The 28,000-nt window shown below is 38.5% G+C and overlaps 1 protein-coding gene, 1 long non-coding RNA gene and 1 pseudogene across 5 annotated transcripts in view; 2 read left to right on the forward strand and 1 right to left on the reverse strand.

The window, feature by feature from the left end:
- Positions 1-1,284, forward strand: part of LOC143656905 (uncharacterized) — a 142,882-nt gene extending 141,598 nt beyond the window's left edge. Inside the window, exon 7 of the long non-coding RNA XR_013162625.1 lies at positions 1,188-1,284. This is a non-coding gene — a long non-coding RNA (uncharacterized LOC143656905). The remainder of the gene's footprint in view (positions 1-1,187) is intronic.
- Positions 1,285-3,322: 2,038 nt separating this feature from the next.
- Positions 3,323-27,995, reverse strand: LOC143656899 (uncharacterized). Of its 4 annotated transcripts, none has more exons than XM_077128649.1 (7): positions 27,689-27,995; positions 21,259-21,383; positions 16,506-16,590; positions 13,711-13,837; positions 5,927-6,022; positions 5,350-5,432; positions 3,324-4,922 (listed from the first exon to the last, which is right to left on the reverse strand). In XM_077128649.1, exons 3-7 carry the CDS (start codon positions 16,515-16,517, stop codon positions 3,972-3,974), a joined length of 1,269 nt encoding a protein of 422 aa, XP_076984764.1. In that variant the 5' UTR covers positions 16,518-16,590; positions 21,259-21,383; positions 27,689-27,995; the 3' UTR covers positions 3,324-3,971. The 4 variants fall into 4 exon arrangements, with proteins under 4 accessions (XP_076984765.1, XP_076984764.1, XP_076984762.1 ...); XM_077128647.1 differs by having other exon boundaries at positions 21,259-21,934; XM_077128646.1 differs by having other exon boundaries at positions 21,259-21,934; positions 27,675-27,995.
- On the forward strand, positions 21,669-22,966 carry LOC143656902 (DCN1-like protein 1 pseudogene; annotated as a pseudogene).
- Positions 27,996-28,000: the final 5 nt, after the last annotated feature.

The following is a 28,000-nucleotide window of genomic DNA, read 5'->3' on the forward strand; positions in this document are numbered from 1 at the left end:
GGGTCACCGTTCTCCGCGGCCTGGGGGTTTCCGATCCAATTCTCTCAGTTGGTCCGGGGGCTGCGCGTGGTGTGGGCGCCAGTCGCCTTGGTTTCAGGGGACCACCTCTCCAATTCTCCCAGCCGGCCCGGGAAGGGGGAAGGGAGTAACTCCGGCCGCTTGCCACCCCGCCCGGTAAGGCCCGCGCGCCTCGGCGATCTCACCCGAGCTGCTTCTCTCAGCCAGCCAGCCGTTCCAGGATGGGGTACGCTGTCTTTTTTATCTCTGTTGTGGCTTTGGGCGCTTTCTGTATCGTTTCTACTCCCCTAGTAGGTGTCCTGGAGAAGAAACTAAGATCCGCGCGTCTTACTAAGCCGCCATCTTCCAGGAAGTCCCGTAGTCACCATTTTTAACCAACTTAGTCACTCAATGCTATTTGTAAACTGCCAGTAAATGGGATAGCATAAAACAGCAAAGAAAGAAAAATAAAATTTCTTAATAAGCTGTTTCAAATGGTCCTAAACTAAAGACCATCATAGAGAAGCAAACGGGAGAATTTATAGTTAGGCAAGCAGGAGGTAAGTCTGAAAGTTACAGTTGCCCTGCCTTCTGGCAGTTATCAGAGGTTCTCAGTATTATAGGTCATAACGATTACAAGAAAAGCAGAATGTGAAGAATGGGGTCATGGTTAACATTCCTTTTGAGAAACTGAGGGTGGGAAGATAACAGGTCTGGAAATGGTATATTCCAAAATTTCAAGATACCAAGAAAAACCATTTAAAAAATAGTTTAATCAAATCCAGAAGAATATGTTCTGTTCTCTAGGGCTTATTAAGGAGTTAGCCTAGTGCTTGTAAGCAAAGGTGCTTCAAAAACAGGTTAAAATTTCACAACATATGATGACAGTTATGAGGGTGAATAACAAGGAAGGGGGTGTGAATCAACAGCCATTAATTGTTCATAAATTACCACCAATACATTACATTTGCACATATGCATAAAACAATCCTATGTCTCAGCTTCCTCACATTCTGAAATATATTCAGCTTGTGTGGTAAAACATAATATTTTACACAATGCAGAACTTTCAATACATTTCATCTTTTCAACTTCACAATGTTATTAAATAAATACTGATTCTCACATATGATATCTATTTTCATAAGTTGAAAAGAAAGATACTAGAGGCTATTACTCCTATTTTCTAGATCTATGAGGATTCATTGTGGTGAAGTTAATGAATGCATATATCAAACAATCAATACATCAGTCCATAACTTTTTCAGGTAAGACAATCAAACAGATAATTTTTTATCTCCAAATATTAAAATGCATATTGATATTAATAAAATGATTATAGTTTAAAAAAGTCAAATTGTACAAATGAAAGCATGGTGTAGAGCTTTCTATACAACCACTGTCCAGTAACTACCCCCAAAGTATTAGATTTTAAGAATTTTTATACTATCTCCAGAGACCTTAATTTTGAAATAATTTAATCATTTTAACTTAGTGGTATTCTTGGAGATATTTCTTGGAGTCTTTCTAGGAATTTCAATTATGCCATATATTGTATCTAAGTTAAATTCAATAACACACAGAGTGAACTTATTTTATAGCAAAATGATGAAGAGATAATCAAGTTCAATCAATTTTAAGTAGTATGGGAGCTTAATAAAAAACATTGTGACTGGAGTGTTAACTGATGCTAAGAGAGGCATACTTTATCTGAGATCATCAGGAAAGTGTTATTTTTAAAATATAATGTGAGGTACAACTTGCTTACTCGTCAGAATTACTACAATCACTGTCATAATCATCACCCTCAAGGCAAATTTTCATCCCCTTTCCCTTGACTGTACTAACTCTACAGCCTGCTCCAAGACGGAGGGAAATTAGCACAAGCCCATAGACATATGCCAGCATAATGATGGGCCAAGAACAGCACTAACTGCATCAAAAACCGGGGATGCCATGCCTGACAAAATCACTCAACACGTGACAGTCAAACTCCTCCTGAGCTTGGAGATTTTCCTTCCCTTACACATCTAAGGATCTTCCTGCCAATACAAACAGGAATGCCAGTGACCATGGCAGGAGAGGCAATGCTAGCCATGAGGGAAACAATGACTGGAGCACCAATCAATGTGCCAAGTAGCCAAAGAAAATTCTTCTTTCAGCTCTCCACCCTCTTTTTGTTTTTAAATATTTTTATTGAGAAACCTTCACACACATACAGTTCATCATCCTAGCTTCTTGCCCCAGAAGGTACAGCCAGTGGAGTTGGAAGTCTGGATCTCTTTTAGATAAGGCCAACAAAATCCATAGCCACATTCTGCACAGGTGATGTGATTACAGCTTCTGTCACTCAGCTTGGTGATGTCAGCATTGCATCATGGGGTGGCTTGAGCCATCTGGCCCAGATTCTTGCCCCTGAGACCTGAAGGGTGTGTGGTCCTTACCTGCAAACTCTGCTTCCCGTGCTGACAGGCCATATTGCAGATGTTTCAGATGTCAGGTCTGCTTGCAGTGGTCACAGAAATGTCTGGTAGTTTTCCCCCTTGCAGGCCAGGCTGGGACAGCTGGCACAGCCACAGCCAATGACAGCATACCCACAGATAGGGACTGACCTAGTGGCATCATCTTCAGAGGCAAGTTAGCAGTCCAGTAGGAACAACTTGTACTAGTGAACTAGAAGCAGGTTAGCAAGCAGTTGGCGGATGGTGCCAGTATATGCTGGCAGAGTGGCTGATAGGCACCAACTCATGCTACTCTCCAGGAACAGGTAGATAAACAGTTGCTCCCAGCAGGAACAAGCTGAGGGGGTCACTGGGCCCATCCTGGCAGTATGTGTCCCAGCCACCATGCATGCTCCATCTCCTCATACCTGGTGTCACCCTCTGCTGCCTCCTCCTCAAACCTCAGCTGGTTCCCAGTGGGTGCACCTCTTGGTGTATGGCATGGCCCTGTGTACAATATGGAGCTTGGAGACTCAGAGTCCTTTTCAGAATCTGATGGGTGGGAGTGGCCATGGGGCAAGATATACCCAGAATCGACCCATCTCCCACCATCTCAGCCCCCTCAGCAGATGTACTGCTGATGCCTGAGCCATGCTCCTGGAGACAGACAGAGCAACACATTTTTAATGTAGGGAATGTCCCAATTACTGATCAGGATTGTGGGGGTTTTTCATCTGCATTACCCCAATACTCCAGGACTTAGAACCTGATTATTCTTTTAAGATTTAAGTTAATTTTAATTCCATTTGAAATTACAAGACCAATAACATTGTAAAAGGAAAATGTCTATAGCACCAGAAATGATTCCCAAGTTATCCATTGCATCATTGCTGTCTACATACATGTTCACATATATAAGAATTATGGCACATCATCTTGCCTTGTACATTTCTCAATTAAAATTCAGTTATTTTCTTATTTAACCTAGTTGCCATAATTCTGTTGAATTGTATGAAAAAAATAGAAATTGACCAACATTAGAAAATTTTCAGACACAGCTTTTACTTTTTATTTGCAAGTACCAATTGATTGAAAAGACCTTTGATATCCTTGTTTACAACTCATTACAAAATTCTGAATTCAGCAATCCCAGATCACTTCACAATATATTTTTATTTTTCATTAATAGTTTATTAGGCAAAACACTGGATTCATGTTTGAATTGTGTTTTAAAGCATTCTTGTTAGATGTTTTACCCTGTCTGATATTCTTGATGTGAATTCCAGCTCAACACTTTTTCACTTTGATTTTAGGGCTGATGTTTGTTTTGTATGAAAAACTTAACGCTGATGAATAAACTGAAAACAACCAATGACTTTTCTTCATTCTATATACAGAGAATATTTTATACAATGTGAAACTTCACATATATTCCATATAGTGCTCTGTAAGTAAACGATTTCTCAAATTTTTTCATTGAATAACTATTACATCAAAAATGATCTCTTGTTCTCCTAGAGTTTCTTCCTCATGTTAAAGACTGGAAGACAAATGTTTTTTCCCTGTGTGAGTTCTCTCATGTCGCCTAAGCTTACAACACTGACTGAAGGATTTCCCACATAGATGGCAAACATATGGTCTCTCTCCAGTGTGAGCTCTCTCATGTTTTCTGACATTAGAACGATCAGTAAAGTCTTTCCCACATACATGGCAGACATATGGCTTCTCCCCAGTGTGAGTTCTCTCATGTTGTCTGAGGATAAAACATTGAGTGAAGGATTTCCCACATAGACGGCAGGCATATGGTTTCTCTCCAGTGTGAGTTCTCTCATGTCGTCTGAAGTTAGAACGGTCAGTGAAGTCTTTTCCACATACATGGCAGACATATGGTTTTCCCCCAGTGTGAGTTGTCTCATGTTGCCTAAGGGTAGAACTATCAGTGAAGTTTTTTCCACATATATGACAGCCATATGGTTTCCTGAAAATGTGAATTTTTTCATGTCTTCTGTGGGTAGAACTATCAGTGAAGTCTTTCCCACATACATGACAGACATATGGTCTCTCCCCAGTGTGAGTTCTTTCATGTCGCCTAAGGTTACAACGTTGACTGAAGGATTTCCCACATAGATGGCAGACATATGGTTTCTCCCCAGTGTGAGTTCTCTCATATCGTCTGAGGGTAGAACTATCAGTGAAGTCTTTCTCACATACATGACAGCCATTTCTCTTCTCTCCGGTGTACATTTCCTCAGGCTGTCTAAGGACACAGCTACTTCTGAAGACGTTTCCACATAGAAGACAGTCATAGGACTTACATCCTGTATGAATCTGCTTATGTTGAGTAATGAATGACTGCTCACTGAGAGCTTTTTGAATTTGTTTGTTCACATAGAATTTCTTTACCATGCCAGTCAATGTGGGGTGAATGAAATCTTCACCCATATCATTATTTTCAAAGTGATCTTCTCCAGTGTAAGAAATATTCTGCAATAAATGAGAAGAAAGACTGTTAAAGGTGTGGCCACATACAATCATTAATTCAATTCTTGAGTAATCATTTAGTGAATCTCCATTTAAAATTCATCATTAGTTACATGCACACGGTATGCTAATTTATTGCTTGCAGAGATTTTCTCTTTTGTAGCATCTGTACTGCACAGCTAACTAATTAATTTTGAAAACATTATACTTTAAAGAATAGGCATATAAAACACATTTCTGCCATTGTCCTTTTATAAGACTTCAGCTTACGGTTTTCAGCTCAGGTTAAATTTCTCTTAATTGAAATTACCCAAAATTTTTTGATGGGACAGTGTTTAATCCCATCTTTAATTTTAGTGAGATGATGGTGCTGAAATAAATTATTCAATCTCAGCTCTTTATTTGGAAGACAAGTGCTAATGAAACTTACCTTTGACAGGATGGTAGATGTGTTCTTCTTGCACATATATTGCAGGGTTATCGTTTCTTCTTTTCTATGGTCATTTGCCCTACCTGAAATAATTTTAAAAACATTATATAGAGTAGCATTAGCAGAATGAAATATTTTAAAACCTCCAATGCTCATGTGAATATGTTTAAAATACATCATATAGATGGGAAAAGAATGTAAAATTTGGAAGTAGCGACACTTGTCTGGAAATTGACAGCTAAAATATTTTCAGGAGTAAAGTAAGGGAAAATAAAAATGATGGGATGTTGGGTGGTAAAATAAAGGAAAATCCTCGAAGGGGAGCAACAGAACAAGGACAATTATGTGAAAGTTCAACTTCTATTAGTACATAAATATCCCTTTCCTTAAGCTAAAGACAATCACAGATGGATTCATGACTAGAGATTGATAAATGTATGGAATAATTATTTGAGGAGTTTTCCCCCAAAGTCATAACCTACATTTCAGAGAATATTACTCAGTTGCTATTTCTAAGGATCTACTCATTCATGGCCAGGCCCATTCTCATATTAGAACACAGGGTCCTAGAACTCACCTAAACTCTGTCTATGCAGAATTTCTAGTCCTTCTCTCCACATTTCCTCTCCTTGTTCCATTTGGGAAACCACTTCTGATTTGCAGAGCTGATACCCTATTTATGAGAAACAAAAACATAAATTTTGAGTTATCTTGATATGAGTTCATGATCATCAAGTCCAGGACAGATTATGAGGCACAATAAAGTAAGCTCTGAAGAGTAGCACAAGGAAGCATAATTTAAACAATATGCTGATAAACCTTAACCTAATGTTTTTGACCTTAAAGCCAAAGACATTAAGGACATGCTGATGCCCATGCCTAAATTCATAGATTACAGTATTTTTTTTCAATACAAGGAGAAATTATGACTTAACAGTGCTGAAGAGTATTTTAAAATATTTTTTATTTTTGCTTTTTAGAACTTCCAGCACAATACTGAGTAACAATGGTGATAGTGGGAATCCTTGTCTTGTTCCTGATCTTAGAAGGAAAGCTTTCAGTCTTTCTCCACTGAGGATGATGTCAGCTGTGGATTTTTCATATATTCCCTTTATCATGTTGAGGAAATTCCCTTCTATTTCTATCCTTTGAAGTGTTTTCATCAAGAAAGGAAGCTCAATCTTGTCAAATGTCTTTTCTGCATCAATGGAGATGATCATGTGGTTTTTCTGCACATTAATTGATTTTCTTATGTTGAATCAGCCTTGCATATGGTGTGCTCTAGTTTGCTAGCTGCTGGAACGCAATATACCAGAAACAGAATGGCTTTTAAAAAGGGGGATTTAATAGGTTGCTAGTTTACAGTTCTAAGGCTGAGAAAATGTTACATTTAAGCAAGTCTATAGACATGTCCAATCTAAGGCATCCAGTGGAAGATACCTTGATTCAAGAAGGCTGATGAAGTTCAGGGTTTCTCTCTCAATTAGAAAGGCACATGGGAAACAGGATTCCTTCTTGGCTGGAAGGGCACATGGCAAACACAATATTATCTGCTAGCTTCCTCTCCAGCTCCCTGGGAGGTGTTTTCCTTCTTCATCTCCAAAGGTCACTCACTGGTGGACTCTGCTTCTCATGACTATGTCATTCTGCTCTCTCTCAATCTCCCTGCTTTGTGGTGCCTCAGCATTCTCTACTCTCAGAATCTTTTTCTCCAAAATGTTTCCTCTTTTATAAGATTCCAGTAATCTAATCAAGACCCACCCAAATGGGTGGAGACTCATTAACGGGTTAAGCTAAGGTGGAGACTAATTAATGGGTTAAGCTAATCCAGGTTAACAACGACTCTTGATTAAATCACGTCTCCAGGGGGGTGATCTAATTACAGTTTCAGACACACAATACTGAATAGGGATTAGAAGAAATGGTTGCCTTTACAAAATGGGATTAGGATTAAAACATGGCTTTTCTAGGATACATTCATCATTTCAAACCAGCACATTGTGAATAAATACCATTTGGTTATGGTGTATAATTCCTTTAATGTGCTGCTGGATTTGATTTGCAAATACTTTGTTGAGGATTTTTGCACTTGTAACATTAGAGAGATTGGGCTGTAATTTTCTTTTCTTCTATCTTTGGCTTTGGAATTAGGATGATGTCAGCTTCACTGAGTTATGTAGCTTTTCTTCTTCAATTTTTTTAAGAGTTTGAGCAGGATTGGTACTAATTCTTTCTTCAATGCTTGGTAGAATTCACATGTGAAGCTATCTGGTCCTGGACTTTTTTTTTTGGAGACCTTCTTGATGACTGATTCTATCTCTTTACTTGTTATCGGGTTGTTGAGGTCTTCTAGTTCTTCTCAAGTCAATGTTGATTGTTCATGCCATTCTAGGAAGTTGTTCATTTCATCTATATTGTCTAGTTTATTAGCATATAGTTGTCACAGCATCCTCTCATTACTTCCTTTATTTCTGTGGGGTCAGTGGTTATGTCTCCTATTCCATTACTGATTTTATTTATTTGCATCCTCTCTTTTTTGTCAACCTATCTAAGGTTCCATTGATTTTATTGATTTTCTCAAAGAAACAACTTTTGGTTTTGCTGATTTTCTTGATTCTTTTCATATTCTCAATTTCATCAATTTCTGCTCTAATCTTCATTATTTCATTCCTTCGGTTTGCCTTGGGGTTAGTTTGCTGTTCTTTCGCTAGTCCTTCCAAGTGACAGTTAATTCCTTGAGTTTTCTCTTTCTTCTTTTTTTAATATAGGCATTTAAAATACATTTTTCCTCTCAGTACTGCCTTTGCTGCATCCCATAAATTATGACATATTGTGTTTTCATTTTCATTTGCCTCAAGATATCTACTGACTTCTCTTGTAACTTCTTCCTTGACCTACTGGTTGTTCACAAGTGTATTGTTTAGTCTCCTTATATTTGTGAATTTCCTGTCCTTCTGCCTGTAATCAATTTCCAACTTCATTCCATTATGATCCAAGAAAGTGGTTTACATGATTTCAATCTTTTAAAATTCATTGAGACTTGCTTTGTGACCCAGGGTATGATCTATTCTTTAGTGAGCCCTTGAGAAAAATGTGATTCCTGCTGTTGTGGGGTGTAACAGTCTCTAAATATCTGTTAAGTCTAGTTCATTTATCATATTACTCAAAATCTGTTTCCTTATTGATCCTCTGTCTAGATGTTTTATCCATTGATGAGAGTGGGAAATTGAAGTCTCCAACTAATACGGATAGAGGTATCTACTTCTCCCTTCAGTGTTGCCAGAGTTTGTCTCACGTATTTTGGAGTATTCTGTCTTGGTGCATAAATACTTATGATTGTTATGTCTTCTTGTTGAATTGTTCCTTTTCTTAATCCAAAGTGCCCTTTTTTTTGTCTCTTTTTAATGTTTTACATTTAAAGTCTAATTTGTTGGATATTAGTACCACTGAGCTACCCTTGCACAGCTCTTACCCCTCATTTTTTTTTTTTTTACATGGGCAGGCATTGGGAATCAAACCCAGGTCTCTGGCATGATAGGTGAGAACTCTGCCTGCTGAGCCACCATGGTCCATTCCCTCCCTCATTTTTGAAGGACAGTTTTGTTGGGTACAGAATTCTTGTTTGGCAGTTTTTCTCTTTCAGACCTTAAATACATCATACCATTGTCTCCATTGGTTCTGCTGAAAAATACACACATATCTTTATCGAGCTTCCTTTTTATGTGATGGGTTGCTTTTCTCTTCCTGGTTTCAGAATAATCTTTTTGACATTTGACAATCTGATAAGTATATGTATTGGAGTATGTGCCAGTTTGAATCTATTATGTACCCCAGAAAAGCCTTCTCCTTTAAATCTTCATTCAATATTGCTCAGTGGAATCTTTTTTATTGTTTCCATGGAGATGTGTCTCCACCCATTCAAAGTGGGGTTGCATACTGGAGTCTTTTAGGTGGGAATCATTTTGGAAAAAGTTTTGGAACCAACAGAGCTGAGAGAGTCCAAGTATCTTTGGAGATGCAGAAGAACACCTTCCAGGGAATCTTTATGAAATGAGAAGCCAGAAGAGAAAGCTAGCAGATATCACCATGTGCCCTTCCAGCTGACAAAGGTATTTTGGACCCATCGGCTTTTTTTGAATCAAGGTATTTTTTCCTGGATGCCTTAGTTTGGATATTTTCACAGCCTTAAAACCGTAAACTTGCAACTTAATAAATTCCTCATTTTAAAAGCCATTCTGTTTCTGGTATATTGTATTCTGGTAGCTTTAGCAAACTAAAACATTTTGGTATCAGGAGTGGGTGCTACAGTTTGCAAACACCAACAATGTTGGAACAGCTTTATAAATGGACAAGCGGGTGGTGCAACAGTGGCTCAGTGGCAGAATTCTTGCCTGCCATGCCAGAGACCTGGGTTTGATTCCCGGTGCCTGCCCATGCCCCCCCAAAATAATTAAATGGATAAGGGGAAGATTCTGAAAAAGTTGTGAGAAGCTTGATAGAGAAGGCCTAGAATGCCTTGAAGAGACTGCTGGTAGATATGTGGACTCTAAAGATTCCTTTGATAAGGACTTAGGCAGAAATGACACATGTATTATTGCAAACTAGAAGGAAGGCAAGCCATGTTTTAAAGTGGCATAAAATCTTGCAAAATTGTGTGCTACTGTTGGATGGAAGTTAGAATTTACAGGCAACAACCTGAGATACTTAGCTGAGAAAATTCCCAAACTAAATGTAGATAATGCAGCCTGGCTGCTCCTTGCAGCTTACAATAAAATGCAACAGGAAAGAGGTAAGTTGAGAACTGAACTCTTGGGTACAAAATAATCAGAAACTGTTAGTCTGGAAACTTCTCGGCTTTTAGAAAGACACCAGAGAATAGTGCCCCATCTGAGGATTTAACCAAACATGGAACCAGTCAGCCATTTCAGGAAAAGGCAGGATTGGAGATAGAGTTATCCAGAAAGGATCTGTGGAATGTCCTTCTGTCTGATGGGGGTGATCCCAGCATACTTCAGAGAAAACCAAGAAGAGGGTTGTGAGATCTGTATAAATGAAACCACTGCCAGTCTGGACTAAAAGGGACAGAAAAGGGACAAATTGAAGAAAAAACAACTTTGGAGGCAGAACCATGGAAGCTAAGGTCTGAAGTCAAGAAACTTCGGGTCAGGGGAGTGGACCCACCCAAACACTTGGAGAGGGTGAATTTGCCCAGAAGGCCAGAGACTGGGATTTCTACCTCATTGCTCCAGAAGAGTTGTGCAGCTTCAGGCCTTGGAGAGGGTAGAGACCATTTCTTGGGGATCGGGGAGAGCCTGGCTGCCGCCCTATTGTTCTGGAGGGGTTGAGCATTTACACTGGAGATGGCAGTGGGCCCGATGCTTGGAAACAGTGAAGCTGAGAAAAAGGTGGTCTCCCCCATGTCCTATCCTCAAAGGCTGGAAACTCAACACCAGCATTTGGAGAGAGAAGGGCCACTGCATAAGCTGTTGGAAAGGGTGGGACTATTGCTTTCTAAAGCCCCAATGTAAATGAGTCTCAGACTTTGAAATCTAAAATCTAATGGAGTTTGGCCTACAAGTTTTCAAAACTGTTTGGATCTAATGACTCCTGTGTTATTTCCAATATCTCCCTATGGAAATGGAAGCATGTATCCTATGATTGGCCTTCCTCTGTGTGTTGGTAGCAGATAACTTGTTCTCAGTTTTACAGGTCCAGGTCCAAAGGAGAGTTTTACCTTAGGACACCATGCCTGTAGCACTTTGTTGAGATTTTGTACTGTTCTGATTTTGTATTGTATTTGTATTACTATTGAAATGGATTAAAGCCTTCTGATATTGTTATGGAATGAATGTATTTTGCATTTGGAAAGAACATGTCTTTTCTAGGTCCAAAGGGTGGAATGTGCCTATTTGAAGCTATTATATATTGCAGAAAAGCCATGTCCTTTAAATCTTCATTTAATATTGCTCAGTGGAAGCTTTTTTATTGTTTCTATGAAAATGTGTCTCCACCATTAAAGGTGAGGTTGCATACTGGAGTCCTTTAAGAAGGAACCATTTTGGAAAAAGCTTTAGAACCAAGAGATGAAACAGCCTATACAGCCAGAGATCTTAGAACAGCCCCACCCCCCCACCCGCCAAGGAATCCTTTTGAAATGAGAAGCCAGGAGAGAAAGCTAGCAGATGTTGCCATGCGCATTTTCAGTTGACAAGTGTTCTGGACCCATGAGCCTTTCTTGAATCAAGTTATCTTTCCCTGGAGTCTTAGTTTGGACATTTTCACAGCCTTAGAACTGTAAACTTGCAACTTAATAAACTCCTCATTTTAAAAGCAATTCCATTTCTGGTATATCACATTCTGGCAGTTTTCTCAAACGGACACAGAGTATGTCTTTCTGGATCTAGTCTGTTCAGAGTATGCTGTGCTTCTTGGATCTGTAATTTTGTCTTTCATAAGAGATGGGAAATTTTCAGTGATTATTTTCCCCATTATTCTTTCTTCCCCTTTTCCATTCTCTTTTCCTTCTGGGATACCCACAAAATGTATATTTGTGCACTTCATGTTGTCATTCAATTCCCTGAGACCCTCCTCCTATTTTTCTATTCCTTTCCCTATATTTTCCTCATGTGTTGGATTTCAGAAGTCCAGTCCTCTAGTTCACCAAACCTTTCTTCTGCCTTTTCAAATCTATTGTTATAGGTTTCCATTGCTTTTTCACTCTCTTCAATTGTGTCTTTTACTCCCATAAGTTCTGCGATTTGTTTTTTCAAGATTTGGAGTTATTTGCTCAATGGCTTCTTTATATCCTTCCTCAACTCATTGATTTGATTTTTGATGAGATTTTGCATGTTTGTCCGAACATCCTGAATTGGTTGTTTCAACTCATGTATCTCATTTGAAGTGTTGGTCTGCTCCTTCAACTGTGCCATATCTTCAATTTTCCTAGTATGACTCATTTTCTGCTGGCATGTAGGCATTTGATTTCCTTAGTTTATTCTAGAGGTTGTTTTCACTCTTTTATCTAGGGTTCTGTTGCTAGATAGCTTTGTTCTCTATCTGTTCTTTGACATTCAGTTCATCTTATTCTAGACCTCCAGCATAGGGTCCATTAAACTGATTAAGATTTTTCAGTTCTTGTTTATCTTTTTCTTGCTCTGCTTATATGGGGCCTTTTTTTTTTTTTTTGAGGAGGGTCTCCTCAGATATCACTGACCCCAGTCAGATTTTCTAAGTCCAAACAGGCCCACATCTTGGGAGGAGTGAGTAGCCAGCATGTCTTTCAATCAGGTGTTTTTTCCATCTAGCCTCTAGACTCTATGCTTTTCCTATCCTGCCTAGTATGTGGTGCTTGTCTGCCCAGTTTCCCACCTGTGTAAAGTGATGCAATGCCTTTCATTTCAGCAGACTTTCCCTGTTAGGGGCATGGTTGACACCAAGGTTGCAGGGGTAGGTGTCCTTTGATTGCTTCATCTGCTAGCACCTGGGGCCTGAATTTGCTGAAGGAGGGCCTCCACTTGAGCTGAGTCCTGCCCCTATTTTCTTGGGGAAGATATGCCCTTTAGGGAATTAACCCCTTTCACTTGACTGGTTACTTTGCCTCTCAGACATGCCTTAGTTCCACCCTTGCCTAGGGCAGTGCTGGAGCCTGAGAGTGCTTGCAGTTCTATCTAATGATAGTTCTATGTGGGATCTCAACTGTTCTACTTGGTCCACACTTGGTGTATATTGTGTGTCTGGTCACAGATGTACCCCAGCAGTTGCTCTGTACAGTTCCTGGCTATTTAGTAGGTGCTCTGGAGGATGAACTAAATTCCACACCTCATTATGCTGCCATCTTGCTCAACATCCTTGAAGCCCTAGGTTCTGTTCATTTTTCTACCCTGATCTTCTCAGCATGTTGGGTCATATTCAAGCTAGATGCCTGAAGAGTATTTTTTAAAAGTATTCAATAAACATAAGCTCTACTGGAACAACCTATATTCCATGTGGAAAACAGTATGCCTGTTATTTTACTACTGTGCAGTGAAACTTACCACATCCTATAGGATAAGTTATCTAGAGAATACTTACTCCCCATATAAATAATATTCATTGAGTTCTCACACTGTTCTGAATGTTAGAGATTGAGGAGCAAGAAAGACATGATATTTAATCAGGAAGATCACATGCCAATGGTGTGAAATATGAGATGTAACGAAAAAGTGAAGAGGCTAAGTTTCTTTTAAGTAAGCAAAGCAATTATGAAAGAATCACAGTAGAGATCAGAGTGCCATATGGGGAAGTTGTTTAGATATGTACATAAATTGATGACAGATTAGATAGGTGATAGATAGATGATATAGAAAATTTTGAGAAGCTTACCCACAGACACCATATGATTGATATTCTCCAGCATAACATCTTTAAACAGCTTTTTCTGGGTTGTGTCCAGCAAAGCCCACTCTTCCTGGGTGAAGAGTATAGCTACATCACTGAAGGTCACTGATTCCTAAAAGAATATAGGCATGTAGGTTCAGCCAGGGCCATCTCTACCAGTATCCAAAGGAGAGGGAGAGTGGTTGAAATGACAGCACTGAGGAAGGAGGGGACAGTGTGTATAAAAAGCTCAAACTGTGTTTGGGATTCCAGTTCTATTATTCTTATTGCCTAAGTGGCATCTATCTTTTGGATACACTCACACAAAAAGACACACTCTGAATACATAAAACCTCACCATAAGGTAATATTGCATAACCTATGGTGTGATACAATAGCAAACTGATAATAATAAGTTTCAGATGGCGATCATGAAATTTGCTCTTGAGAATTCATGAATTAACCTCTCTTCTCCATACATTTCAAGCAAATTCACAGACTCATCAGAAGGAAAGCATTATTCATGATTTGTCACCCTTTAACAAAATGATGGTTCAATTATTCCCCTCTATTCTATCAAAAGATTTTTGTGTTCTGCCTCCACATCCATTTTACATTGGCCAAGCCCCTTGCCTAGTTAACAGTTTTCCATACCTGAACTTTAAACTCCCCAGATTTCAAACCTGTATCTTTGGTCACGTCCCATATCACTGACATACCCAACCCAGAACCCACAGGTGGTCCCGAATGGTAAGGTAACTAACTCTGCTGGTTACCCCAGAAAAGCCATGTCCTTTAATCCTCATTCAATATTGCTGGGTGTTATCTTTTTTATTGTTTCCATAGAGATGTGACCCACCCAGTTGTTGTTGGTAATCTTTGATTAGATGGTTTCCATGGAGATGTATCTCCACCCATTTGAGGTGAGGTTGCACACTGGAGCACTTTAGGAGCAAACCATTTTGGAAAAAGCTTTACAGCCACGAGAGTCACCAGAACCAACAGAACCAACAGAATGGACAGAGCCCTGGGGAAGCCATTGAAAAGAAAACTAGAGATCTTGCCATGTGCCTTTCCAGCTGAGAGAGAAAACCTGAAAATCACTGGCCTTCCTGAACCAAGGTATTTTTCCCTGGATGCCTTAGATTGGACATTTCTATAGCCTTGCTTTAATGTGGACATTTTCACAGCCTTAGAACCGTAAACTTGCAACTTAATTAATTCCCCTTTAAAAGCCATTCTGTTTCTGGTATATAGCATTCTGGCCTTGCAAACTAGAACAGTAAACATCCCCACAACCCTGGGACAATGAGTCCTCTTCCCTTTTCACAGATATGTGCTTTAAATTAACCCATCACTTACTTGTGGAAAATCTTCAAAGCTACACCCTTGACCCACATTAAAAACACAAGCCCATTTTCCCTTTAGCTCTGTTTGTGTGCAGCCCATACATAATCAGGGCTTCTCATAACCCCCCAACCCCACCCTACCAACTCTACATGGCAACCCTTTCTAGTGGATCCGGGACTAATAAACTATATTTTTCATGAATTATTGTCTTATTCTCCCTTTGTGTGACAACTGACCTCTACCCAGACACAAATTTAAAATCCAACTTAACCAATTTGAGGCACCTGCAATGACCTCAGTTTCCTCATCTATGAAATGGCTTAATAAAATGTTACAAATTCTGAAAAATCCAATGATCAGGTGATTCTTAGCTAACCAACACTTGTTAATTACAAGTAATAAATGAATTATTCATTAAAATGGCAGAAAGACATAGCAATGTATACAATTTTGGAGAAATGTACAGGCTTTATACAGAATTTGGGCCTAGTACATCCTTCCTCTTTCAACTTCATTTAGTAGCAAAAACCCAGGGTACCCAGAGACTGCTATACTAAAGTAACCTGTGGTAGGAAATCCCCTATACTCAATATCCTCCTGGACATCCAAGCTGCAGTATTCATGTCTCTCTTGTATATTCATCTTTACCCTCTGTTCTGTGATAAAATAGTTTGTTTATTGGTTTTGGGTCCACTCTCTCTAGTTCTTCAAATATTTTCATAGGTCCTAAAATTTACTCTACTTACAATATTCCTCTTATATGAGCAGCTTAAAGGAAACAATATTCCCCATTCATTGCTTCCAATTACCAAAGCAGCACAAACGTTCTTTCAAAGAGAGAAAATAGTTAACTAGGGACAGGATGGTAATGAAAATTTCAAACATCTTTTCAAAATGTGCAAAATATTCTATTAAAACTATAAGAAGTTTACTTTTAGATAACACAGATTATTTTTCATTGCCTTTTCTGGCCTCTTTCTTGTGCTCTCCTGAACATGGAATAGCTCTCATCCCAGCACTCATAACACTGGGTTGATTGTACTCATCTGATAAACTATCTACCTCCCTATTGGACTATTTCAGATTGTGAAGGTACGCATCTCTATCTTTTGTATGCACCACAATCCACACTACCGTTAACAAAGCGAATGAGTGAATTATTTCCCACTGATCCCATGAGCTGCATGAAGAAAATTAATCATCTCACATCTATTATGTGACTACAGAGCCTTAAAAGAGGTTGAAAAAATTAGTGTAAATGTTAGAGAGGAGATTATTTCTTATTCAATTCCTGGCCCACCTTAATTATACCAGAGTCTTAGTATACTTAAATGTTTCTCAAACACATGAACAGCACATGAGTATATTTCAAATGGGCCAGGCCAGTAGGGGAAATGTACATATTTGTACATAGAATTTTATTTCAGTAGAAATAGCAATTCCATACTCACTAGTGGTTGCATTGCCTATATTCCACCACCAACGATCTTCCTTGAGTTTTTACTTTCAGACAGTCTGAACACCAAGCTGCCAATGCTGAGAATGGAGAAAGAAGCCATGAGACTTAAAACTTGTTCATAATTTCCTTTCCCCTTTTCATATATATCCAAACCTTCACCTGGCAGTGACAACATGCCCAGTACAACTAACAAAAACATGTAATGTGCTCTAAGAGAAACAGGGGAAGACTCTCATCTCCTAAACTCAAATATAAGGTGGTTATGGTTTTTGTTGCTAATAATGAAAATGTGAATACAGGTAAAACATGAAAATCAAGTTTCATGTGTTAATTGTCCTGTAGTGCTCTGGGTTGTTCAATCCTCTCCAAGAGTCAAAAAAAGGTATTCCTAACTCATGCCATATGTGGATTTTGGTCTTCATATGTAGGTAAATATTGTCAAAATTCTCAGATTTAAGTATTGTTGGTTCATGCTCTAGCATTGTTTCTCCAGCATCTATCCCTCTCTCTGGACCCTCACTCTCTTCCTGACTATCCTGCCCCTGCCCTTCTGTATGCAACTGCCCTAAATCATTGGTTCAACTTCTTGGGGTTTCTGAAAAGTCACTCCCTGAACCCTGACTTTCAGATATTTCCCCAATGGATTTGGAAATCTATCATGCAACTTCAAAATTATTTCATGATGGGGTTAATTAATTCAAACACTAACTTCATTTGGAGGGATCAGTGATGTTCATCCTCTAAATCAAGACCTCAAAATCCCCTGTATAAGAAAGTAACAGGAATGTATATTGTATGAGGTTTCAGTCATGTCTCACAATCCTCAGAGGGCAAGGAGGCGCAGATAGAATGAATGGGTTTATGAGGATATTTAGTTGCTCCATCTGATAATTTATTAAAGTGGTTTCTGAAGTCCTGCTTCACATGAGTCATCATTTGTGACAACATCCCTGCATTTTTCTCTCTTTCTGTATATATGTTGTGTGTGTGTGTGAAAACAATCATTTGTAGCCAGTAAATTACCCCCTAAAACACTGTTAATAATGAAATGCATTTCATGGACAAATGATGATAATTTGTCATAAACAACAGAATTAACTCACCAAATTGTAGCTTAGATCCAGAAAAAAAAAAAAAAAAAAAGAGAAAAAAAGCTGTATTATGAGTGACTCCCCATACCCAAATTCTCCTTCTACATGGCAACATAAAGTGTATTGACCCCTCTTGACAAAAATCATCCTGTATCTCTCATTTCTACTGCCCAATTTAGTCCACAGTTTATAATTTCAACAGATATTTACCAAGACCAAAATTATGTCCCACTGACTATGTATCACATCTACCAATCAAAACAATCAATACACAGTGACTCCAAATACTTGCAATTTTCCATGACTGCATCTGGCACAGTTCTCAAGTAAGATATTGATTATGGTCTAAAATCAGATTCACAACTCTTAGAGGTTTTCAAATATGCCTGGCTACCTTACTATGTCTTGCTAATTGAACACATACTCCATGAATATTCCAAATCTTTTTTCATACCTTTAGAATCTCATGTATTCGATCACTTCCCCTCATTTTCAACAAATGAGATTACCTCCTCCTAAGCAGATGGATTAAGCAATTTGCTAAATTACACAATACCATAATACCTTCAAATATCTGTGCATGAATACACATTAGTTACTCCTTCTCTCCTATTAAACAGAAGTCATGTTCCCTCTGGCTAAGTCCAATGTCTCCAGCTGATCTCATAACAAATGAACTATTCCAGTTCATTTGTTATGAACTATATTGATTATAAATTAAATCTCCTTTATCAGAAACCTCTTCCTCTCTGCACAATCCACATCATCATAGTTTTGTCTCTATCATGTTGAAAACAACAAAAAACAAATCTAAATATCTCTGAATATAATTTCTCTCAAATTCTTGCTTTCTAGATCTTTTCTTGACAATCTGAAAGTGCACCTACCATATCCTCACACCCACCTTATTCTTTGACTCATAATTATCACTGATGCTCTCATACATAAACTTGGATATCAGTAATGATTTCCCCATAAATAAAGTCTTACCTGGAACCAAAGAACTGAGCCATAATCCCCTTTTTGGAACTTTCTTTTTCCTTATTTTCTCTGATATCACAGACACCTTATTATATTCAAAATACTCTAGACACTCCTTCCCCATGTTCGTTACAAAGAACTTCTCAAACCATACTACTGCAATATCTTGAAACTAAATCCTAGCCCCTCTTCTCTCATTTTATACATTGCTATGGTTTGTTCACACATTTATTCAATTTGACTAATTTCTTCCATCGCTATTTCTTATCTGGATCCCATTTCTCAGCTATCATGGCTATTTTCTTAATTATAGGCAGTGAAAATGAAATATAGTGTAAGACATTACCTCTTTTACACTCAAAATATAATTACTCCTCCCCCATTCTCCAATCTTTGTTATGGCTCCACCAGACATTCAGGGATTGATCTTTTACATGTGCTCTTGAAACAACTAAGCACTATTAAACATTGTTGTTATCTCTACTAAGGACTATTTTTACCCTTTATTTCCATCCCAACCCATAAGCGTACATTCCCATCTCTATTAGTCAGAGTTTTCTAGGGAAATCGAACCTAAAGAAGATATTTGCAAATACGAGATTTTATAAAAGTGTCTCACATAACTGTGGGGATGCACAAATTCTGCAGGCAGGCTGCTAGCTGGCAACAATGATGAATGAACTCTCCAGGAGAGGTTGTCTGGTTAAAGAAGAAATGGAAGTTCTCTTCTCTCCCTTAAAAGTATTTAAAAATATTAAATCCAACAGATTGGATTCTGTCATTGTGGAATACATTCCTATAGATGATTATAAATCTAATCAAACACAGATGCAATCAACTGACTGATGATTTAATAAGCCAGCCTTCTGATTTATTAACCAGCCACAAAATGTCCTTACAATAATGGTTAGGTCAGTGTTTGCTTGACCAGACAATTGGACATTATCACCTGGCCAAGTTGACACATGAACCTAACCACCACAACACCCCATACTCATTTTATTTCAATCAGTTTAAATGTCAATCCCTCAGAGATGCTTTATTGAATTCATACCATAGTTAGACTTTCTCTTCCACTCCCATTTAACTACTATCCTATTACTCCTCCAGGCAACTTATCCAATTTGCCATTATAAAACTATTTCTCTACCTATCTATGTATCTATCCCTCTATCTGAATATATTAATGTCCTCTCTCTTCCACTGGTCTAAATGCAGAAAAATCAACCTCTGCATGGTAAGCTTAGGCAAATTTCCCTTTGACTACTACATATACATTTTAAATACAGACAAATATCATGTTACAATCTCCTAACCTTCCCTCAGAATGTGTGCCCTGAAATATCTAAATCAGATTAAACAATTATTTTCTGATTAAATTTGAATTCATGAAAAAAGGGAGGCTTGTCCCTCCTGGTAAAAAATTCTCTCCAACATTCATCAGAACTCAAATTAATTTGGGAAAGAAAATGAAGCAAAATCTGTATTGGATATGCTGCCTAAGCACTTTGGAGCTCGGGGCTTTTTTCGTTCTCCAGCAAAAACAGTTTTAAAAGGAAACTCTCTTTTTATGCCATTGATAACTTCAGGAGACACAGAACCTGAAAAACCCATCTTGATTAAGTGGAACGCCAATCATGATAAGTCTAATGAAGTTATGCCTATTTTATAAAATATTTACCCTCTAATGAAATTATGTAGAAGCAATAAAGGAAACAGATTATGCCTATTATACCATTCCCCTAATGTTCCAAAGGCAGCCTTTATGTTTTTTCTCAGAGGCCTCCTTGTTTTGCAGATTCTGATGGTTCTGAGCAGTAATATACACAATCTGCAGAAAGAGACTCCTTCCTGCTTTTGTTTTGTTTTGTTGTTACTGCTTACAGGCCTTGCAATCTACCAACATTCTCTCATGCTGTGGGCCTCAGTGCAACACTTTATAAAGAGAAGTATTTGTGCTGAAGTTTTATATATATTACAGCATTTTAGAAAATATATATATTTTACTACCAAAGAAAAGGAAGAACATTCAGTGTAGGTTTCTTCAAGCTAGATTTAGTTGATGTCCTAAGGACTGGAAAACTACAAATTTTAAAATATTAGGGATTCTTGGAGTGAACGAGAGTTTCATTGTTGATTTGCTATAAATAAGATGTGTTTTAACAAATTAAACTATACAATTGAAAACTTAGGGAATCCCTTTAGATATAAAGAATATATCATTTATTAAGAAAAAGTTGAACAATATATTTTCATTTCAGCCACTGCCATTTGGTACTGAAAGGAAAAATTTGTCATTTTTTAAAATGCACTCTTCTGATATCAAAATAAAGTAATATGATTATTTTGGTAGCAAGAATTTTAGATAATCAAATATTACATTTACATGGTTCTCTTATATGTTCCTATTTTTTTTTAGCCTATTTACACAGTAAAATGGTTGAGGCAAGTGATGGTTCCCTTTCATCATAAATGAATATATGATAATGTATAAATAATTATGTACTTGAGGTCAACTGTGGGGAGAGAGATAAACAGAGAAATATGAGTAGGCAGTAGTAAAATTAAAAGAATTTGAGGTATTGCTCTGAGGAAAAAATATTTTAAAATTGAAAGGATTTATAAAATGGGAATGAGTGGGGTTAGCTCATGTCTAATAAATGGAGAACTCACCAGAACCCAAACTGAAGGACACAGATTCTGAAGCAGGTTCCACAGGAAAGCAGCACTCTGCTCTTCTCCAAAAGTTCTGTACTGTTCAGTCTTCTCCCGTGAAATGCCAACTCAATTGTGTCTTCCTTTTATATAGGGAAAAATAGCTCATAAACCTAATCAGTGCTACATTAGAAGAGACAATCTCTGATTACATAGACACTAAATTTATTCAAGACCTCATTCTGTGGGACATACCCTCTTCTCTTTGATTGGATTTATCAGACAATTAAAAATGTAAACCTCATAAATTGTTGAAAATACTTTTCCTTTATTCATTCAATAATACATTTGACTGAATTCTTTGTACCAGGAAATTTCTAGATCTTGGAGATACAACAGAATCAGACACCCTGGTTGTCTATGGACAAAAACCTGGAATTCCCTGGAGGAAGTGTGTAATTAAAAATAAATGAAGCCTCCTCCCCCATAGTCCCGGGCTGCCTTCTGGGGCCCTTTCGAGGCCACCCTGAACTGCATATGAGCAGGATCCCAGCGAGCCTATGAGTGGAGCTGCCACCACCTGGGTCCATTCATGGTGGAGTCGGAAGTGGGGAGAGGCCTGGGGGACACCAACTTGAACAAGCTGAAATCATCACAGTGGATAAAGTTCATCAGTTTATGCTCTTCATACAATCTAGTGAAAAAAAAAAGCAGTAGTTAAGTTGTCTATCTCAAAAAGACTGGGAGTTAGATGTTGCAACAGATAATATTTGCATACTCCTTAATTTTGTATATGAGAGAGCATAAAAGGATCACTGGACAGAAAGAAGTTAGAACAACTGTATTAAATACAAAGATCCACAAGATGAAAATAAAATTGGAATTGATGGTATACAGCAGTTCTTTGATGACTGGGACTCGATCAAGCCAGCATTAGTGTTCATTATTGTGTGGAAGTTCAGAAAAGCAACACTTGTGCGAGTTCTCCAAACAAGAGTTCATGGACAGCATGACAGAATTAAGATGTGACTGCATAGAAAAGATAAAGGGACCAATGATGGACCAAGAACTGAAAGAACCAGGATGATTTAAGGATTTTTACCAGTTTGCTTTTTATTTTGTAGAGTCCAGGACAAAAAGGGTTAGATCTACAAACGGCCATTGTCTACTGGAATTTAGTGCTTAATGGATTTAATTCCTAGATTTATGGAATAAATTTTTGTTGGAATGTTGTAAATGATCAATATGGAAAGATACCTGGGATCTTCTTTTAGACTTTAGTAGGATGATTTCAGATGACATGTCTAATTATGATGAAGAAGGAACATGGCCTGTTCTTATTGATGACTGTGGAATTTGCACACCCTTTAATTGTTGAGACAAAAAGTACAACAGTGTAGTGCTAAAGGGTCCCTCCAGAATGTATACAATCTGTACAATAAATACAATGGAAAATTGCACAATTTTTCCTGGCTAGACTAAACTGAAGATCAGTCCTCACAATTCAGGCTAAGGGTTGAAACAAAACTAAGACAAAACACCTTGGACCATGTCTTATTTCATTCTTCTAATAGTGGTTTGGGGCTTGTCTTCTAGTCTAGGCTGCACTAAACATTTATAGTTCCAACACTATAGATGATCAGCTTATATATGTGGACTATCATATGTTATTCTCCCATAAATCTTAGAAGCTTTATGGTGATTATTTTGAGGTTTCCATTCTCACATAAAGTACAATGCTTTCCTTATCAGAAAACAGTTCGGTATAAGAATTAAACATATAAATATTGAATATAATTTATAAAAACTTCTTATACGTATGTTTTGGGCTAGTTGCAAAACAATGCTGATATTTAAGTGTATGGGATCTGAAATGGTGCTTTAATTTTGGATGATATTTTTTTCCTGGCAAATCACTTGTATTCTTGATGTAAGTAGAGTATCTAAAGAAATAACTGATAGGAAAAATTTTTAGGATATTTGGAGGCTATGTGAAAAGTTTACTGTGCTTCAGACCCTTGGTTTTAAAAATGTTCTAGAGAACTAGTCTGTACTTATCCTAGCCACGTATGTATGTATGTGTGTGTGTGTGTGTATTATACAATGAGCTTTTATTCAGAAAGTACCCACATTCCTTTCCTACATTATGCTTTACATAATTGGATTTCACTATGATTTTGAAATGTATAGATGCCTGTCAAATAAGCTAAGCTATTTAGGTTTTTTTTAATTGCTATACAAAACAATATCCTAAATTTAGGTGCAAGAGTTTATTTTTTGTTTTGTTTTGAGATTTTTTGGTCATCACCTTATGAAAAACAAATGGAATTCTCTTAATTTATAAGAAGATAGAAGGAATTAAATTTTGAGAATGGTTGTGATGAGCCATGAACTTCAATCCCTACTGCTTTAACTTCTAATCACTGTGGTTGCCAAATATTTACTTCAGTAGCACAGATTTTTAAACAAACATATCCTTGGCGCAAAATATCAATCCATGGCTTCTAGTTTATTAAATTATTTAGCCTCTTCATTATTTTTGTTTCACTCACATTAACTTAATTTTCAGCTCAAAGCAGAATGTCACCTTGTATATGTATTTTTTCCTTGCAAGACCCATGAATTGTTTTCATACTGAAAATGTTCGTTTCTCTGTTCCCTTAACTATGTATGAAGAAGAGGTTATTGCTTTCTTAAACATTTCCATAAATCAAGTTTAAAAATGTAAAACTTCAAATGTTGGCTGATATGGTCTGTAACAGGACTAGATGTTGCTTTATATACCCAGGTACAATCTATTATCTAGTATAGAAATTAGTAAAGGAATATACTTTAGCAGTACATTTTATGCAGATGTGGAAATTATTTCAAGAAACAATGACTTATAAAAACTGCTTTTTACCTACATGATTTTGAAATTAACTAGAAAGATATCCCCACAGATATTATACTAATATTCCAATCATACCTTTAATTCAAGAATACAATCGCACAAAAGAAAAAAAATTAGAACATTTCTATTCAAGTTACTAAAGTTTGGTTATTTGAATAGAAAAGAAAGGAAAAAAGAATCCTGTTGCTTTCAATATATCCTGATTTAATTTTTGTAAATATAAAGAACTTCAATTACGAAAAATTTAAAAGTAATAAATTTTAATAAACATATACATTTATAGATACGTACTGTTTTGTTTCCTTTCTTTAAGATTTTGCTATAATATTGTTTTCTGATTGATTAATTTAAGTGTGCAGTGTTTTGAAATGAGATCCCTCTAGCTTGTTTTTTTTTCAATATAAATGTTTTTCATTTATATTTATATTGATATTGGTTTTGGGCCCAGTACCTTGAGGTTTTAAGGATTTTTCTTTTTAAATGCAACCGCTTTCCAAAAAAATAGTGTTTGTTATCAGTTTGATACCAGATATAATTACTGTGTCATTATAAACAAAAATACATAAAGCTCTGAATATAATTATGAAGCATAAAAGTTAAGGCTGTTCACTATATAACGGCATCTTAGAATTAAAACTATTACTAGGGCTGAAAACAAAAGACTGATTTAATGTGATGTTGATTGTTCTGAGGGTAAATGCCTGGTTGCAGGGAATATTTAAAAAAAAATTCTTATACATATGGCCAAGTGTGTGTGAGATACACACACACAACTTGAATTGCTTTAACTCACAAGTGCTTCAGCTTTCATTCTGGTAAACTCATGTTGATTTCTTTATTTTAAACCGAATCACAGGTTCAGTTTCTTATTATGAAATGTCAAAACATTTTAAAATGCAATGCTTTTTTAATAGTAAAATATACTCCATTAGAAATGCCCACATATAAAAATATTTGAGGTCAGGATTATCTTTAATGAATAATCATATGCATATTTCTATAAATTCAATTATTTTTCTTCTAATTCTTGTCATATCAAACAAAACTGCAAAAAAATAAAATAAGGGCAGAGTTGCTGCTGAATGGTAGCAACAAGAAGCCAAAGGCAGGCTCATATCTCTTGTGATCAGCAACCTAGGAACCTGTGCAGCTGCATCCTCCACGCTTACACCCTCATCCAAGATTTGCTTCTTGATCCAATCTACCATCCTGCCATCGGGAATGGTGCCCCAATCTGGCCCAGAGAGGAAGGAGAATAGTTAGCATTTATAAAAGATTCACTCTGTACTAGGCCTCGTGTAATTCACCTGGATTGTCACTGAATCATCACAATATCCTTAGAAATCTAGCAAAAGCTGCAGCCCTCTCTCCTTGCAGTCCACTGTCTGCCATCCTGATGATAGGATGCCCTGATCTTTCCAGTTTAGTTCCCACAGCTTGTGGCCCACAGCATTTCACACAACACCAGCAGCCTGTACATCAGCAATGGGGAAGCTGCCAATACCAATCTCATGCTGTCCAGCAGCCACATCAACATCTCTGGGAGGGTAGTGAACACCTCTACAAGGATATCTGGTACATGCAGTTCCTGTAGGAGACCTACCAAGCACACACTTCTATGACTTATTTGACCCCATCACCAAACTTCTATGACTTATTTGACCCCATCACCAACGACATCCACAATGTGGGCCTGGAGCAGGGCTGTCTGCTGTTGTGCTGTGCCACTGGCATGATGGGCTTGGCCACTCTGCCTGGCTTACACTACAAAGTACCATACCATGTTGCTACTGGATACCCACATAAGAATCAAGTCACACTGGCCATTATCCCACCCAACTATGGCTTTGGGAACAGCTCATTTATCACAAGTTCCACCTGTTTGGCAAAAACATCATGGTACACATGGCCAAATCCCTAATAGGTGTGGTCTTTGATGTCTACGAGAAGAAGGTCTATTTGACCGTACTACTGTCAGCCATCCTGACCAGCCCTTTCACTGGGGTAAAGAAGGGCAGATCTGCCATTGACCTACACTAAGAACTGAACTTAAACATTCTACTTTTGCTTATGCAGAAAGCCAGATGATGCCTCTTAGTAAGGGCAAGAAAAAAGCGAACCTCATAATCTTTATCTTGAAAGATTAATCTAATTTATTGTAAAATGGTGGAAATGTTTCCTACCCCATGAGCAGCCAGGCAGAGAGGATGGTGAGGCAGATCATGCCCAGCTTAGATGGCCCTGCCCACAGTGCTCAATTTATATGTCAGGCCTGGAATCCTGCTGCCCTTCCCTAGGCTGACTCACCTGAAATCAGAATCCCAACTCCTTTTGAACCCAAAGCCAGAGCCTTACACATCATGACACCTCCTATACTTTCACTCAGTGCCACCCTACTGGATAAGTGATACTTAGCAATATTCTAGGGGGCTTGGAGCCTCAGGACACCCCTGACTATACTTTAGACACAGCATCCTTTCTCTGGTATTCTAGAATGGACTTGGGCATAACATATTCCACAACACAAAATATTTTTAAATCTTTCTAAGTGCTGTTCTAGACAGCAAGCTCTCAAGGTGCCCTTGGCAATCCCCGCCCTCCCCCCCCCCCCCCAAACAGCTTTTGATGAACTATAGCATTGGCCAGTTTCTCCAGGGCACATTCTGGGACGGCAGGCCTGATGTCAAGCCCCAGGAACTCCTCTCATGGGCTTGGTCCAGAAATCTGGAGGAGGCAGGGCTCAGTTTTGTCACCTCTAACCTGCCTCTCAATGTGGCCTGAGGCCACTTGGAGCCTCAATATCCCCACCTGTCATAGCAGCAACAGCCCTTCTCAAACTGCTCTTGCAAAAAAATTCTATGTGGAAGAAAACAAACAGATTTTGTAAGGTTCTTTCTGACCTGACCTCAGGTGAGGCCTAGATTGAGAAGCCTTTTCAGAGTTCCCCATGGATCTTGAAGCAAGGAGCACAGGCCTAGCTCACCCTGAAATGCCTTGTATAGAATCAACAGCCATTGTAGCACGTGCCCCCATCTAGCTAACTCCTGAGGTTCTTGGGGATACTCACCGAAGTTAAAAGCACACGGGGGCAGGCCACGGTGGCTCAGCAGGCAAGAATGCTCACCTGCCATGCCAGAGGACCCGGGTTCGATTCCCGGTGCCTGCCCATGTAAAAAAAAAAAAAAAGAAAGAAAGAAAAGGAAAAAAAAAAAGCACATGGGCCTCACTAGTAGGCCCTGAAATCCAGGATTGTCCAATCCCCCAGGGACTGGGATGTGCCTTGAGAATAGCTAGTCTGCTCCAGTTTCAGAAAATATATAGGGCAAACAAAGTGTTAAAGAGTTGTAGGCCCAGAGCCAATAGAAAGCCAAATTCCCTTTCTCTACAGACCTACTCCCATCCCCATTCCCACACAGGGAATATTCAGGGCTCCAGTTTGGGGTGGCGGCAGCAATGAAAATCACTGCTCAAGTCAGATCCTCTCGAGTCTTTGGGTTGGGTTCCATGGTTCTGGCCCAGGGGCTCAGCGTGCTGTCCTCACCTTGTGCTCCTCACCTCACCTCCCGGTGCTTCCTCAGGAAGGCCTGCAGCCGGCTGTCCTCCAAGGTCTGTTGTACGGGTGCGCGGCCCTGGTAGGAGGCCTCTGCGGGAGGCTGCGTAAGCAGCCCTGCCTTGCCCGCGAATACTGCCTGGAGCTCCCGATGCGCGAACGGGGAGCTGGCGGCCTTCCGGAGGGACAGGCTCCGACCCCTCAGGCCCGGGAGCTTGGGCCGAACCCTTAGAACACCAGAAAGCGCAGGAGAGAAGCAGCACCACGTACAGTAGAGAACGCAAGCGGGCTAGAAGCCCGGACTGCGCAGACGCAGA

The sequence above is a fragment of the Tamandua tetradactyla genome, chromosome 15, assembly GCF_023851605.1.
Source record: "Tamandua tetradactyla isolate mTamTet1 chromosome 15, mTamTet1.pri, whole genome shotgun sequence".
NCBI classification, from domain to species: Eukaryota; Metazoa; Chordata; class Mammalia; order Pilosa; family Myrmecophagidae; genus Tamandua; species Tamandua tetradactyla.

Bases quoted from the DNA above. Each gene is read 5' to 3' on its own strand.
- LOC143656899 (XM_077128649.1), bottom strand. The intron at 5,433-5,926 runs GTGAGTTCTAGG...AAATTATTTCAG, and splicing joins TCTGCATAGACAGAGTTTAG to GTAGGGCAAATGACCATAGA. The intron at 4,923-5,349 runs GTAAGTTTCATT...CATTTATTGCAG, and splicing joins CATCTACCATCCTGTCAAAG to AATATTTCTTACACTGGAGA.